The sequence below is a fragment of the Scophthalmus maximus genome, chromosome 10 (genome assembly GCF_022379125.1).
Source record: "Scophthalmus maximus strain ysfricsl-2021 chromosome 10, ASM2237912v1, whole genome shotgun sequence".
Classification (NCBI taxonomy): Eukaryota; Metazoa; Chordata; class Actinopteri; order Pleuronectiformes; family Scophthalmidae; genus Scophthalmus; species Scophthalmus maximus.
Genome location: NC_061524.1, coordinates 8,522,573 through 8,540,014, shown reverse-complemented (window position 1 = coordinate 8,540,014; position 17,442 = coordinate 8,522,573). Strand labels below are relative to the sequence as shown.

Below are 17,442 nucleotides of genomic sequence, written 5' to 3'. Positions count from 1 at the left end.
GCGGCTCGAGTGGCCCCGCAGAAGCTGGAAGTGTTGTCGGAATCTCGGGCCCTGCCAGTCAGTCGCGCTGGAGGAAAGCTGCTCGTTCAGCAGATGGGATCCTGCGATGCATTCTCAAATAGCTGTGTCAACCAGCCAACTGATTAAAGTGTAAACTTTTCACACAAAGGCCCACAAAACCCCCCCCCCCACCCCTCTGAGTATTAATGCAAGTGTAAAAAGTGAGCCCTCCTACCTATTAATTCAGAAAGAGAATAAATGACACCCAGTCAGAGCGCAAATGAAATAACTGTGACTAAAGCACCATCTGCCGAGTGAACCTGGAAGCCAGGCACAGGCCGTTAGTGCCACAGGGGTACACGCTCTTTGCCACTATCGCTAACCGTTAACATTATCATGCCTGGTGGAGCTCTAATGGCTGTTCTTTCTAATACTTCCTTGCTCCCAGAATTAGCCACGGTGACCTTTGAAGCTTTCCCACAAGCCATTCACGCCTCCCTCCGTTCCTCTAATGTTCCCCCCTCTCTCTCTCTCTCTCTCTCTCTCTCTCGCTACCGTCTCTCGTTTGTTGGAGGCGGCAAGGAAAAAGCGATCAAACACGGAGCTTCGCGGCTGCCGAGGCGTCTCCGGAGCCACATCACCCACAGCATTCGCTGTCATTTTTCGCTTTGTGGTCAGTCGCATGACTTTGCCATCGCTTATCAAATGGTGAGCGAGTGGGTGCCGGGTCAGTTTGAAATGATGCCCGACCTTTTGGCCGGTAGTGCCGGCGTAGGCCTTTCACTGTTTCTGCGTTGTGTCACCAACGAATACTAAGATATTCTAGTTTGTCAAAGTTGGGAACAAAGGGATTATAGGCCGACGCCTCAAAGTAACTCTTGTCAAGTAAGGAGCATAATGGATGTATCAGATGATGCTAAATGATGATGTCCATTTTTAAATTCAGTCTATGGTACGAGGCTAGCAGACACCACCAGGGGAGTCTCGTCTTTCTCCGACAAGAGTGGACTGCACTCGCCGCTGGACCTTTTGGAATTCGATAAGAGAAAAAACACAAATAAATTACAAACACCTATCACACACAAAGGCTTTGAGCTTCTGTCATTTGAGGGAGCGACTTCAGCTCTGGTTGTTTGTTTGCTGCAAACCTGCCATATGAGGCTGTGTTAGTGGGTTACTATCATCACAGGGACCCACTGTTACTTTTCATCATTCCATCTGACTGCTGTTTGAGTCATCCTGGAGCCTGTATGCCACGAGTGAAAGACAGGTGGCCAGTCTATCACAGGGCTCAAACACAGACGTATTCACTGTCGCATTTACTCTTTGGAAAAGTTACGTGCGTTTGTCACCGCTTATTTTTTTACGCCATCATTTTCCTGATGTCTTGCTCAAATGCCAACACGCACATAGTACCAAACCTCAAAGAAAACAGAAAAAGAAAAAGGAGCGTTTTCTTTGGTCGTCTAAATTATTGAGACTTCACAGAAAAAATTCCACAAAACTTTATGATATTTTCAAGAATGTGACCGTCAGCAGAAATGCACAGGAGCTCAGCTGTGTGGTAACGGGAGGGTGTCACCAACTGCTGTTTTGCAAGTGTGCTGACCGGAGATGCATGTGCAATCTTGGCACAGCACGGTCCGATCTGGAAGTGGCTGGATTTATCAGTAGTGGGAGGAATTCATTATCAGCAGGTGGAGTCAAAGTGGGCTTCAGTGACAGCCAATCAAATCAGCTGCTCTTATGACCTTCAAAGCACAATTTTTTTAATGGTATATATTTTGAGACCAAACATTCCTTTGTGAAAACGACTTCTGGCGTGTAGAATCTGGACATTGTGCCGTCAGAGGTTACAGATCGTGATGGAGCAATACATTGCATCCAGAGAGTCAGCATCTCCTTGCTTCCACCTTTTGAGGGATCAGCCGTATGTATAGCAGAGAACTGTCCCGAGTTTCTGCGAATGGCGTGCGATTACCATCCTGTGACTTTCTATTCTTCAAAGCTGCCTCCTGCAGTGCAGGGGATGCCAGTGTGCTGGCAAGCTGTTGCTGCTACAGTAGCTCCCAACTCCCGGTGTCTTTTAGTGTAACCGCAGATGCGGGTGTTATGGAGGTGCTCGTGCGGCCTCCTGGAACAGCTGCTCGACAAGCTGAGCTGTGTGTGCAGACATGTGCCTACATTTTGCAGTCAGCCATCATGCAGATGGGATAAACAAATTCATTTATACCGATTCGTGTGCTCAAATTTAGTGCACCGCTGTCGTAAACTAATTTATTCATGGCAAATCCGTTCTCTTGTCCTCTCAGTCGCCGGTTGTAGGAAATAGGCTGCTCACAGAGGCGATATTGATTTTGGCACTGTGTTAGTGGACAGTGCTGCGCCACAAGCTATGCTTAGCCCATCCTCTGTGGCACTACAGTGTTTTTCTTTGCAACCTCAATGATGGTGTAGTTTTCTGCTCTGATGGTTGTGAGAAAACACTTCATGACCGGACAGTCTGGCGTCAAACTTCACAACAAATCCAAATTTTCAAAAGGTGGTTTGACAGAGATGCAGCAAGTATTCATGTACACTTCAATGAATTCTATCACTGTTACAGTAAAAAAAAAAGAAATCTAACCTCAAGCCTGAAATGATGAAGCGGCTTTAACCAAGTCATATTTCTAACCCATTGTGTGTGAAGAGATTAATCCAGGAGCTGAACCTTCAGGAAGAGACAAAGTCCTGACGAACTGGAATGTTTTTGAAAAAACTGTGCGTTGTAACGGATTCAGAAGGATGAATCCAGACAAAAGCTTTGATATGCCCGTTGTGTACGACTCCTCGGCACATGCAGCAGTTCCCTGCTGAGCTTTTCATTGTATCTGTTCTTGCCTGATAATCACCTGATAACCGCTTACAGCCCCCCCCCCCCCCCCCCCCCTTGCCCGCAGTTGTGCTGACAGAGAAAAATGCACTGTAGAAGACCGGTCGGGTCCCACATTGGTCTGCTTTGTGACACTGATAAAGGTTAAAAAAAATTAAATAATCATGATTGTCATAAAAGATGCAGTGAGCTCTGACATCTGAGGCACTCAAGAACTTGTTTGAATAATGACGATGCTAGCGTCATTAGCTCATGCTTTTAATAGCTCCGTCTTCATCACTTAATGACTGTGAGTGAACAATGATTCTTTCCTTTCCCCCCCTGGACGTGTGAGTGTGTAACAGCGATATGTCTCTATCTCCAGGGGGAAGGAGTTTGGTCACGATGTCGACTTTTTGGTGACCACACCAGAGCTGGGGAGGGAGAAGAGTCTACTACCTGATATTATCGATCGACTGAAACAAGACGTAAGTGTGCTCCTTTTTTTTTTCTACTCGAAGAAAGTAATGAGGATGATCTGTAGAGTGTTTTCCATTTTATTTATGAAATGTTTATGGAAATTGGTTTATTGAATTATAGTTTGGGAAAAACAACTTGTGGATGAATCTATTGTATTGTATTGTGTGGATGAGTGAGGTGACTACAAAGTCCCAATTGGACGGAGGAAATAACAGAGTACATGTTTCATTACACTGTGTACAGTTAAATTGTTGGGCCCTTTCTGTTTTTTCATATCCCATCCTATCAGTCCCCCCAAGAAAACCTGGTCCGCCTAAGACATAATACCGGTCTTCTTTTAACAAGAAACTCAACACTACATCCAGTTTTTCTGTTCGTAAAATACATGGACAGTCAATTTATTACACTATTGATCATGAGGTTAAAGGTGGGTTTATAATGGCTTCCCCAACATTTTATTTTTTATTTTTGTTTCCATCTTTAAAGTTAATAAAAAGACACAATCTTCATTAACATTTTCCCAGAGCAGCCTTGTTCCTTTTGTAGAGCTGTTGTTCTCATGTGTCAGTGATGAGACGGACTGAGGGTGTTTATTAATCAACAACCCGTCCCCTTTTGTACTTTTCACTGCTGCACCCAGGAGATCGATTTTGACTGAGCATCTTTGCATTTGCCTAAACCCAAAACCAGTACGTAACTACTACTGAAAACCCTGAAGTGGAAGCCAGAGACATCCATGCTTTGCTGTCATTTTTTTGACATAAATGACAAAAGATGGAAACCATCCTGGAGATCATTGTGTATGATGTGATTTGGAATTGAAAGCACCATAAAAGCCTCATAAACCTGAAAGTCAATCTTCCATTCACTGTCACTGTAGGATACTGGAAGATTTTTTAGATGCAAATATGAAGAAGCTACGATACCTTTTGCCCGAAGGACATACTGTGTTACTGACTGCAGTATATTTGTCATGTTTGGCTGATCCAAGGCATCAAATGGAGTTTGACACTTTTCCGTCATTCAGAACCGAGTCCTTGGAAACTTAGAGCATTCTTTTCATAAAACTTGCGGTCGCGATTCTACTGATTTAATTGAAAGAGATTGGGAAAAGGTGAGCAAATCAAGTGAGAATGATAAAGGAAAAATGTGGGACGTTAATTAAAAAACTTTTACCTGGGCTTTCAAGGACCATGGTCAGCACTGGAGACCCCTTAATGGAAAATGGATCCTTTAATGGAACATGTGTGAAACAGACTGATGGGACAGGGGAGAGAAAAGGGAGAAGATAAATGTGGATGAGAGACAGAAGAGAGACAGATTAGCAGCTGGTCGAAGCAGAGTGAGAACCATAAGAAATGTGTGAGCGAGGGATAAAACAGGCAATGTTAATGACAGGTTTACACACAGCTAATGGTTTAATTATTTGCTGCTTATATCACAGTGATGTGACAAATGCCAATGTGCTGCAGAAGTGTCCAATTAAAACGCAGTGCTTGTAGACACGTTTATCTAATTACATCAAACTGAGGTCTTGATCACGAGGGTCCAGTGGGTTCAGATTTATACATGCTGTCGCACTTTTACCTCGCTCGGGATTTTAGTGTCACAAGTGGAAATGTCAGATCTGAAAAGAGTCTTTTCACCTCGTGTCACTCCACATTATAATGTGCTAACCGGTGCCATTTTTCACCAACACATTGTTTTCACAAGACACGCAAGAGTCGTGGGTCCCTGTAATCATTCCTCCTCTGCGCTGTACAAGATGGCCTGAATCCATAATTTTGTAAAAAAAAAAAAATGTATTGTCAAATTTGGCTAAAAATAGTATGAAGCCTGAGCAGTGTGAAGAAGCCAAATAGGGCAGCGAAACACTGACCATAGAAATACAAACCAGCAATACTGTTCTAAAAAGGCAGTCATTTTGTAAGAGACCCACTTCATAGACATAACGCAGACTGCTGAAGCCCCATTTCCACTTAAGTTGAAGCTTACTGTTCATTTAGTAAAAAAAAACAAGGGCCTATTGTGGATTCTGCATGTACTGTGAAGGTAAACCAATAAAGAGGAATATCCATGCTGTCAAAATTGAAGTTACACATTTCTGTATCAGTTTTACAGATTTCTGCCTCAAAAGCCAAATCAGATAAGACTTTGATGATGTAGCTCATTTAAACTGTGATAAATTGTCGGGTAAGAGGACAAAACTCATTTTCGTCTCTTCATTCCTAATGAAATACAGACAATGCCACATTTTTCTTTGAAATAGAGCCTGTCAGACCTACAGCCAACGAGGTCCGTGTGACAACACTGATATTTGGTTGCACAGCCTTGCAGTTCACGGTGGTCTCCTGAGAGTCTGTGCAGCGCGGGTCAGGGATTGTACACACACTTGTTTGTGCAAATGAAATATCTTGTATCATGCAGACAGCTCAGTTTCCACTGAGCATAATGACACGGCATCTTACAGCAAAACTGGATCTCCGAAGCCAAATGGAAATACATTATGGACAATATCACTTACAGAAAATGTGCTGGACAAGTGCATGTGGGAGGACACTCCTCTGTCAACACACTCTTCTCCATCAGATTAATGCCTAGCTGGAGATGGTCATGAGAGGAGACGGGGGTTTGCTGAAGAGCAGGACCACGCTGTCTCGTCTAGCTGCCGGCTTGTTTTTTTGGTTTTTTTTGTCATCGCTGGGTTTAAAAATAAAAACCTCTGTCCTCAGCCCCTCCTCCGTCTGCACCTCCACTCCCGCTTCCGCTCCTTCAGAGGTCCAAACCCTGATAATAATTACCTCCTACGATATCGCGGGAAGCTCTCACCTCTTGCAGCCACTTTCAATTCACAATGGGTAGAGGGAACGAGGTGACGGTGTGAAAGTGTGTGTGAACGTGCGGGGACGAGGGGGTGGAATGGACGTGAGACAGTGAATTAGGCGGATAGGGCAGGTGTTAAAAAGGCTTTGGGAGCCGAAGGAGGGAGAGCGTGATGCGACCGGACACTTTCCTCTCTGCCGGCTGGGTAGAATGGAGAGGGGACTGGTCTGCGGGGATGAGGACACAAGAGACGATGATTAAGTGGAGGTAGCAGAGGTTGCCTCTTAAGTCGTGTAACCTTGTCATCTGCAATCGAGGCCCTCGGGCGCCCCCCCCCCCCCCCCCCCCCCCCACGTCTTCACACAGGCCTAATATCATGGGTACCCCTGCCATCCCCCACCTACCCTTTCAGCACCCCTCTTCCGCCTGCAGGGAGTTAAAAATACATCCATCTAGAAACGTCCTTGTGAAATCGGGTTCATCATTTTTCCTCCCCCCGCCTCCCTTTCCTCCTGCTGATATACTGAAAGCATAACTCGGGGGCAAAGGCAAGGTCAGTCCCCAGCTTCTGTGGCAGACTGATGAGATTCAGCTTGGCCCTGGTAATAGCAACGGAAAGACAGAGAGAGCCACGTTTCATCCTGCACCATCCGTCATCTCCGTCTCTAAATACTGCATCCGCTCTTTCCAAAGGCCGAGTCGTGAATGCGTTGCTGCCAGCACGATGGCATTCAGCTCCGGCTTGATTGTTCTGCAATTGGTCAATGTGGTTTCCCTTTTGGTTGAATCAGTGATTCAGACGGCGCTGCCCATACAGCTCAGCTACTCTGACTGACAGTGAGAACATGCACAAACAGACGCACAAACCGCTGCACTTTAATTGCAGCGATCTCGCTCGTTTATTCCCGCGAAGCCGCGAATCAAAGCCAAAGCGCAGTTCAAATGGTCCTGGCTAACACATGCTAATCTGCGCCTCGAAGGGCAGGTTTTGAAGTCTCTCTCCCTGTGAGTCAAAGAGAATGCCAGATGAGATCGAAGTGCCTCGCGCTTATCCTCCGCCGATGCAGGTGGCTGCGTTGGCCACTGTGACCACTCGTCGCGCTCTCTCTCTCAAGAGAAGACCCCAGGTAAATATTCAAAGAGGGGGAAAAAAAAGGCCCGGCCTTCAGATCACAATTTCAAAAGTCGTGTTCACTTGACTTTTTTTTCTTCTTTTCTTTCAGCACGCAGAGGCAAAGCTTCGGGGGGAAAGATTATCTTCTCGCCGTCCTCCTCTGTAATTCCCTCTGTAAACAGTTTTGGTGGAATCAGCTTACTCTCAGATGCTTGCTGACATTACCTGCTGTGTGCGAGATGATTACAGAGCGCCATTGGGCTAAACAGCCCCGGGTGATGCTGTGACGGGGAACTTCATGACGTCCCGGTTTTTTTTATTTTCCCCCGCGTGTCAGACAGTGCGGGGGAAAGAGTAAGAGAAAGCAGCGCGATACAGCATGCATACGGGCAGGAGGGCTGCAAATCGAATCGAAAGAAGGGCATCCATATTCGGGCACTTAATGGTCTGTGCAACTGTCACCTTAGCGCATTCATACTTTTCTCTGAAGGCATCAATAAGATTCAAGGATGGAAGAAACTGCCGGGAGGGGACAAAACACGGTATCTGCTGAAATATTAGAATGTGAAGTGACCTACATCTGCAGCCTAATGCACGAGATGGGTTGCAGACCTTCTCCCACAACTTGTCTGAAGTGTGGCTCGGGGGGATTTTCATTTCAGATTAGTCAGTGTTTAAGTGCTTCTACGCTGTCATTCTGGCCTCATTATCTAAGTGGGAGCTGTCACTGCCTTTAGCTGAGCGATTACAGGATGTAAAGGGAACTTAAAGAATCCCTCTCCCTGCCCATTATTGAAAGGTTGAATGGTTATCTGTAATTGCAGACGGAGAGCGGTCCACGGGTGCAGCGGGAGGTGAGACATTTTTTCCGCCCTGCAATTGCACGACGAACGGGTCCACCCCTGAAGATAATTAGATGAGGAAAGAGTGAGGAGGTGGCGGGAGATTTCTTTGAGATCTGCTCCTTCTGTGTGTCACTCCCCCGTCCTTCCCCGTCACCAACGTGGATTTCTCTCCATCTCCTTCTGTCGGTGCCCTCTGGGAAACGCCGTCCTCGTCTGGTATCGTGCGCGGTGCGGCGGGCAGGCCGGACGGCTTGGTGGCGGCCACTCGGGCCATGCTGACAATGTGTTTGATGTTTCATGATTAACCTAAGTCATCAGCCCGGACGGGCAGAGCGGCTGCTCACTGCACTCGCTTCTCCAATTATTGCTCTTTAAGGATTGCGGGGCAGATTTATGGGCGACGAGGTGGGGGGGGGGGGGTCGTTTGCCAACAATTATGCTGGGCCCTGGGATTAGATTGACAATTTGTAATCTTAATCATTTTAACACTGCTGCAGCCGGGGAGAAGCATAATCAACCAGGGCGAGGCCTGGAGGAAATCAATTCACAAACACTGTATTTTCTCCTCCCTCCTTTTTCCGTCTTTCCCGCTGTCTACTCGTCCACCTATTTCTTACTTTCCCTTACAGGTTGAATGCTTCATTCTCTAACTCTCTTACACACACTCCATTTCACCTCTTTCCTCACTGACGGCTTTGTTTCTCATCAGTGGCCCTCTCTACCTCTCTCTCGCACACACACTGACATCTCACTTGGCAGAGATTTCCCTTATCCAAGGAGTGGACCCATTTACCAGGGAATGGGCTTCAGCCATCTACTATGGCTGACTGAAGGCTCATCTCTCTATTGGATCTAACACACGAAACTGGCTATTTTTTTTCACCACTCCAGGCTCAAATTAGACTGCTGACAAGTCTCAGCAGATGTTCACACAGTAGTCACAGTCCTTACCAAATTTCATAGCATGGTAGTCAGTCTGGGCATATGATTGTCTGATTGATTGATATTCTTCCACTCACTATTTTAAGATGGCAAGTATCCAACCTTACTTACGGAAACATAACCTGGACTGAACCATTTTCATTGCCCCCCAGGCCTGTAATTAAGACGCCTTTTTATCTCCAAGACTTTAAAGAAAGCTGCAGTGCTCGTGGAAAGCAAGAAAACTATTGCAAGACTTGCAGTTCTCCATCACAGCACTGAAACTGTGTGGGTGAATATGAATGATCGCATAATGAATCACGGAAGAGGGAGCTGCTCTGTGACAGGGCTCTTGCAGTTAAGTACAGCTTTTGGCCACAAATCATACAGGAGTTTCAACACGGTTTCAAAGAAACTGTACCAAAATGAAAATGACATCACATTTGAACAGATGCATAACACTGGATGTGAACATACTTAGTACGTCCATGTCCATGTCCAATTGTTACAGAGTATGTCTTGTAGACTGGCGTGTGTCTTGTCTTGTCTTATAATACTTTTTTTTTTTTTTGTTCCCTTTCCTAGGGCATTTTGCTGTATTGTGATTATCAGGCTTCCACTTTTGATATATCCAAGCTTCCCAGCCTCAGATTTGAGGCTATGGATCTTTTTGCAAAGTGCTTCCTGATCCTGCGGCTGAAGGGAAGCAAGGTGGAGGGAGGTCTCAACAGTGCCGCGGAAGACCACAGGGGCTGGAGGGCGGTGCGCGTGGACCTGGTGTCGCCACCTATGGATCGCTACGCTTACGCTCTACTGGGCTGGACAGGCTCCCGGGTATGAAGGATTATAGAGACTGAATGAGAGTGAGGTAGTGGCAGGTGCAGTCCATGAGTAGAAAAAAAAGAAGCTACAAGTTACTGTGGTGATTAATAATTCATTGTGTGGCCAACTGTGATAAAATGTTACATGGGCACAAGAACAACATCGAAGTCAGAGAACTATATCACCTCGACAGAAATTGGATACATATACAAAAATGTAATTGTATTACATGAAAATAATAGTTATAATAAAATTATAAAGAAAATAATGCATGCACTTTCCAAATACCTCTTTCTGGTGATATAAAAAGAGTCATGTCCAGTGACATGAAAACAGATCTTTGATTTCAGACTGTCGATCTTTCTCCTCCACAGCAGTTCGAGAGAGACCTGAGGAGGTTTGCGCGGTTTGAACGGCAGATGCGTTTGGACAACCACATCCTGTACGACAAAACCAAGGTACTCGGTGCATCATTAGATGCAGAGCAAGGAACTCTTTGCTCAGTCACTCGATAACCTGCAAAAACAGGATTTATTCTACTAGTATGAAATATGTACAATAGTGGCGTGGCTTACACAAAAATGTACCACAGTGCTGTAAGTCAATACTGGATTAATTATTTGGTCTAGAGAGAAATACCTAAACACACATTGATGAAATGTGATGCAGATATTAATACATATGACTTACCTTTTTAATCCTGGCACAGTGCTTAGTGGGAGGTGGGCAGGGTTTCGCTGGCCAAATGCACACATACACCACAAATCAAAGTTGAGTGAAAAAAACCCCACCTCTTAATGTTCCTTTATGTGAAAGCACAAGCATATAGATGTAAGGAGAATTGCAACGGCGAGTTAACTTGCACATTTCCAAATGAAATAAACCACATTTTACCTTACACAGTTGTATAAATTCACACCCTAAAGGCTGGTAAATGTATTTGCAGCATAACTTGTGCAATTTAAGAACCAATTTACACTTTGCTTGCCTACAATGCTAGAGCTAATGAGGTTTTGTCTGGGCGCACCTCACCTTTGTTGGAATCATCTACGTAATTGGCTTTAGGAGGGATGGAGCCGCGGTTAGGTGTGTCTTCATCTAGTGGATGAAAGCCTCATGCAGTGGTGGTAATAGTGCAATGTTAAATATGGGCTGTCATAAACGGTAACCTATGACAAAGTCAGGCCTTCAGTCATGGCACACAATGTATTTTTAGCCACGCGGAGAAGTCATTTTTCCGTGTGTGACAAATCTGTTTTGAAAACAGGTGTGATGAGCTCGGAGGCAGGGGTGACAGATGGCTGTGATTTTTTTTTAGTTTACATGCACAGAACAAGTAAGGGAGTCTGAGCTGAATGCGATACAACTTAATGCAAATTAACTGCAGACATTGGTTTGAGACGTTTTCCTAATCAAAATTGTCACTTACAATCGTGGAATTAGATCCCAAGTCATCTGTAGATCAGATGGAATTGAACAACCTCACTCTTCTTTTATACTCATGACTGATTGACACCTATGAGACAGTGAGACAAACATCAAACCCTTGGCCCCATTTCCTCGAAACAGGCCCTCAGACCCCAAACTCAGAAATTCAAGTCTCTTTTGGCCATTATGTGTTTGTTTCCGCAACATCTGCAGAAACATGAAAATGAGGCAAATTAGAGCGATAAAACATTAAATAGTGACAGCTTTGTTTGAGAGGCAATGTTTACTTAGACATCGTTTTTTTTGTTGTCAATTGATGTGCCATTGTGAGAGCGAAAACATTAGAATTTTGGAAAAAAAAGGATTTCTTTTCTTTTCAGTAAGCCAGTAAACATTAAACACTATGTCTATAGATCACGGAGCTAATTAGTTCATTGACAGATCATGAATTGCCAGCAATTTTGACAATCAATTAACCTTTTAAGTAATTTGCTGAGCAAAAGTCTACATTCTTACTTTTCAAATGTAATTCTCTGATTAGATTCCATCTAATTTTGTGTATTTCACAATTTTCTGGCATTTCATAGTGTAAGTGACGAATTCATATTTTTAACCATGCGGAGAAGTCGTTTCCTTGTCATCAGTTTTGACAACAGGTGTGATGAGCGAGGAGGCAGGGGTGACAGATGGCTGTGATTTTTACAGTTTCCATGCAGAGAGCAAGAAGTAAGGGGAGTTGAATCTGATGCGACATAATTGGAATATAGCGAACTGTAGACCAAACAAAATTGCAAGTTTATTTGTCATGTTTTGATCAATTAAGCCTTTGTATTGTATCTATTGTATCTTTGTATTGTTTATACATCATACATCCGCTTGAATCGCACAACCTCAGCTTTCTTTCATCCTCAAGATTCTGACAGTGAGCAGTTGTGAGATACACTCCTGAAAGTGCCTGAGTGTAAACTTAAAAAAGACTGACATGACTCTCCGCCTGAAGAACTCAATTATTCAGCAGGGGGAATTTTTTTATAGTACTGGCAAGACAACAACAAATTCCAGGGAACCATCAATCTCTGTGACAGGCATCTCCGAACCGCGTGTTCATCCCATCCCTGTGACTAGTCATTGCATCCTGTGAGGCAGCCCCATCTCATTTCCAATGCATAGGGCAGAGTGGCAAGCCGTTTGAGTTGCGAGCGGACCGGGACAAGGGAGTAAGGCGTATCATTGCACGGATCGACAGGAGAAGACACCCTGTCTCCGTGATGTCCCATCACTGGCTCCCCGGGGCCAGAGGTCAGAGTCCTTGGGATCACTGGGTGGCAGCTTCCTGACAGTTGTTATACACAAGCAGCCAACTCAGATGGTGTTTATTAAAATGCACGGGCAGAGCGAGGCTTGCTGACAGCGCACGCATCCACAAACTGAAGTGGACAGGGGGAAATCACACACAAACACAAACACACTCAACATTCTTGCAGACATGTTGCAGGTGTTTGCTGTAGTTTGACGCGGTGAGAAAGTACGTCGAGCGGTGGATTCTATCATTAGCGAAGAGATGAAATGTGAGAACAACAGGAGAGTGAAGCGGATAACCGTCAACTTTTGTCAGGATGCTGAGAGTTTCAAAGTGCAGTCAAACAGCCCAAACAGTTTATGCACGCACATCCGCTCAATTCAGCTTATCATCTCTTCCTCGGCTAGTCTCAAGGTCGGCAGACAGCTTAACATGGTGCATTCAGACAGAGTCGCACAACAGTGTGAACCGTTTTACTTTCCTCGCTCCACATCACCGCTGTACTTAACATAATGAAGATCAATTAACGGTCCCAGTGTCTGCCCTGTCACCGCCTTCACACGGAGCTGACTGTTCGCCCCCGTTTTGGCTGCACCCGTCGCCATTAAAGGGTTCGATGTATGGCTCAGTGTAGTAATCATGTGATAATTGCGCTTTTAAACTTTTTCCGTGTCCTGTCTAATTGCCCGGTGGTTTCGGAGAGATTCCGTGCGGCTTGTGTTACTGGTGTCAGAGAGAAACGGGAATGGTGAAGACTGATGTGTGCTCGAAGGGAACTCATCTCAGTTAAGGACCAAAGGCGGTCATTTAGAGGACTTTAATCTTGTGGGCTTCAGACAGGCTCTCAGCGGAAACAAGCTGCTCTCTTTCTTATTATAACATTCTTAAAAAAAGATCAGAGGGCCACACTCACACTAATGATCTCTCCTCCCAATTAAGAACAGACCCAGGAGGAATCCTTGAGTCGTTGAGGGAGGGGGCTGTCACACAACTGTCACACGGCAACAGTGACTCAAGGTTCATGCACAACAGAGATTTTTTTCCACTTAAAAGCATTTGCTGTCAGCCAGTTTAGCTACTCTGGTGAAAAATAATGTCGTTTGAACACCAAAAAAAAAAAGGAGAAAGAAAAGATAACGGTAACGAAACGGCTGAAGGTGCAGGTTCTGGTCCATAGTGGGCACATACTGTATAATACAAACCAATTACTGGGAATGGCCCCGCAACACGAGGCTTTATGGGTGTCAGGAGAAGGGTGATGGCAGCTGGAGTTCCTCGTGCTCATAAAGCCTCGCATAGCAAAATGAAGACACTATAACCTCAGTTGAGACAATGGGCTGAGGAGCACTGTCGCCAGCTCTTTGAAAGTAAACACAGCTATGATCTGATGCTCAGCTTCGAAAACCCTCTGCTTGGGATATTGAAAATATGCTACAAATGTTTCACTAGTGCCCCCCCCTTTTTTTTTTAGCCCAAACAATTATTCAAATGAACCCAAAAAATGTGAAATTATTAAATAACTTAATTTGGAATATTAATTTATTTTGGCCACTTGGGCCCAGCGGAATAAAGTTGAATGAGGCCGAACTGAACATTGGCATATCATCACCGAAACTTTTTAGCCAACGGTTGTTTGCTTCTGCTATTGCAGAACAATGGTGGATGGGGTCTCCAGTATCCAAGGTCTTTTCGTGCTCCACCATGTTCACCAGCTAGTCGCTAACTCTGTCAGAAGCGTTTTATTCAATTCAAAAATAAATAAATAAATCAAGCCAGGAGACCAGTGAGAGTGGAGGAAGTCTAGACAGCTAAACAATGAGCCAAGGGGAGACGCTGCAGATCCAGGTTATGATTATCTAATATCAGTGTGCCCTTTTATTGTAAAGATATTGATTGCAGATGCTTCTTATATATATATTTTTAATGGATAATGAAAAATGTTTTTAGTTGTGACCAGATTGTATTGACAGCTTGTGATTGCCCACCGTGTGAAGGAATGCTGTGTGCAAGTGAGACATTGATCGATGGGCCTTTTTAACAGCAGATATTTTTGCTTCTGAAAGAAGGAAAAGCTCAGGTCCGACTGAAAGCATTCACACTGGGTCTCTTCTATTCAGTTGTCCCAGTGAGGCGGTGTGGCAGTGAGCATGCACAATGACCTGAAACCCCAGCAGCTAGAAGGAAATCAGCAATGATTAACGTTTTTCTTCACACCTTTTGCTTTTCCCGCTGTGAAATGTGTCGAAATGTCTCCTGTCCAAATGGCCTTCACCTTTACAATTCAAGGCTAATGAAAAGGCACCAACCCTGAGACTTTCTTTTATAATGGCCAGATCTAGTTTAATAGTTTGCACTTTCATTTGAATTTAGAATAATGGTGTCACCATTCAATTCTTAGCGGTGAGTGGCAACTCTTGCTGAGTGCAACGATTGAAATTGTTCCGCAGCGTCATGTCGGACTGTGCAGCTGACGGCCTCCAGCTGCAGCTGGATACGTTCAGTCCTCAAGTGTTTGCTACTTGTCCTAATATTGTTACATGCATAATGGAAAATGTTTGGGGAGGCCAAAGTCGAACACAGGCACGGCTGCGGAAACCAAGGTAAATCGCGGAGACAACGGTGACATCTCCACAAGCACCGTAGACTTCATATCAAGATGGAAGAGACGTTCCTGCGTCCTTCCATTGTACAAAATTGACGCTAAAATATCCCAGATGCATTTTTCACATCATTTGGAGTGTTCATGGAGTAAATCCGTAGAATCGAGGTCCTGCTGAAAAATACGCTCGACAAATCCCAAGGTCAATCCGCTCACATAACTAAGTAAAACCAAACTGGACCTGCTTTTTGTGGCCCAGGAGCCAACCAAATTCAGATCCGTATTCCTCTGGTTTCAAGTTCTTGCTGTAGAAAAGGCTTCTTGAAAAATTCTCAGAAATGCAACGCAGGGAAGCTTTTTCTTTGCACCCTGGTGTGATTGATGACTGAACCTCCAAAGTCAAGTTTGGGTTGGGACGCCCTGCTGGCAATGGCTGACATCTAGGCGTCCTCTGAAACTCCTCTGCTGACCAGCGTCAGTATCAGTATCCGACCACCACAGTTGAATTTCAACCCATGTGCAGATCTGACGGAGTGGTGTTGGCAAGGGAGAGAGCCGGGGTGGGAGGGTCCGTGTGTCCTCTGCTGTAAGTCTGAGGGTCTGTAATAATTAATATGTGTAGAGAGCTTGATGAATGAGGACAGATGGAGAATTTCATCATGCCTAGACAGACTGACTCCCTCCCCAGGCATGAGGCATCCATGACCTGCCCAACACCTTGAAAAAACACCCCCCCTCTACTGTGGCAGTATCTACCCTTTAAACTCTCTCTCTCTCTCTCTCTCTCTCGCTCTCGCTCGCTCTCTCTCTCTCTCTCTCTCTCTCTCTCTCTCTCTCTCTCTGTGTGTACAGTGGTGCGGCTCAGGCTGCAAAACAAAGTAAACCGGTTTAAAATGTGTTCATTTAGATTCAATTCACTGTTGTTTATTTCTGCATATGTTCATATACCATGTGTATGAAATGCGTTTTATATTGCAAGTGTACGCTTCAGTGTGTGTGTGTGTGTGTGTGTCTCTCTCGGAGGGTAATTACTCTGCGTCATGTTGTAGGAGTGTGATTAATGAGGTCCTGGTCAAAAGGCTTTGAGCAGAGATGCCCTGGCTTTAGTCCTGAAGCTGATACTGATATGAGAGGACCTCTTGTATTCTCTCTCTACCTGACACCTCTCCAGCTCTACGGCACACTTCAGTGTGGCTTTCAACTAAACCCAGTGTTAACCAAAATACAGCCCTGTCTATATGTAATATAGTAATAATCCACTGCACTGTAAAGAACTGTAAAAGAATTATGGGCACTTGTAAAATCTACTGTAGGTTTCAAAAGAAATTATCTTTTTTTTTTCTTCCCGTTCTTTTATTGCAATTAAAAAATTAGAACCATTATACTATATATACTGTATATATAGAACCAAAGAAGACACAGCTGGTCTTTACCGAATAAAAAAACATTATCAAGCTTACAAAAACCGCTAGGAGCAGTGATCACATAATTAACCACATGCATGCTCACAGCAGGAATAGCTGCCAGTCAGAGACGAGGGTTTACCACACATCTGGTCCGTTATTCAAAAATATAAACAAAACAAATGCAGATATGAAAAGAAAAACAATAAATAAAACAATTGGATTAAATTCTCCTGCAGTAGTTCACCTTTGCTCTCTAGTGGCGCAATGGGCCAGAGCGTGGTACTAATAAGACAGGAAACTGTAAAGTAATTCCAAGGTTGTGAGTTTGATTCTCACGTGGCGCAGATGTTTGATAATTTATCTCATGGCATCCACACATTATATCTGTCTGAAATTTCCCAGTTTGGAATCAATAAAGCACATCTATTTTTACAATATGGTTTTAATTTTGAAAACAATTTTGATAGAAATCCTCAATATCTCCAGTTGCAATAAAATGGAAAATAACTCAAATGGCAATGAAAAAATAGGAAATCGGCTTAAAATTACAAAAATATAAAATCCAACAAACCTTCTTGCTCCCACAGGTCAAAGACATACAGGTTGAGTCGATTGGCTACTCAAATTTGCCTCTAGGTTTTTGCCTCTAAAATTTATCGAGGGATTTATTGACATTTGTATCAATTAAAGCCACTATACAGTGTATGAAGAGTATCTGACCACAAAATACACAGAATAATAATTTAAATTAAAGACGTGTTAAACTTATTCCGGGCAGCTATTTAGTTGGGACCTTTTGGAAAGCCTTCATTCTTAAAAATTCAAGTGTTTTTTTTTCTTCATCGTGCCAATT

The 17,442-nt window shown here is 44.2% G+C and overlaps 1 protein-coding gene across 6 annotated transcripts in view; it reads left to right on the top strand.

Annotated features, from left to right (window-relative positions):
• Positions 1 to 17,442, top strand: part of dntt (deoxynucleotidyltransferase, terminal) — a 59,602-nt gene that overhangs the window by 25,127 nt on the left and 17,033 nt on the right. For 3 of the 6 annotated variants that reach the window (XM_035606081.2, XM_035606077.2, XM_035606082.2), the window contains 4 exons: positions 3,237 to 3,339; positions 8,093 to 8,122; positions 9,620 to 9,868; positions 10,231 to 10,314. In XM_035606081.2, coding sequence (XP_035461974.1) covers positions 3,237 to 3,339; positions 8,093 to 8,122; positions 9,620 to 9,868; positions 10,231 to 10,314 — 466 coding nt within the window. The remainder of the gene's footprint in view (positions 1 to 3,236; positions 3,340 to 8,092; positions 8,123 to 9,619; positions 9,869 to 10,230; positions 10,315 to 17,442) is intronic. The other 3 variants (XM_035606078.2, XM_035606080.2, XM_035606079.2) reach the window with 3 other exon arrangements.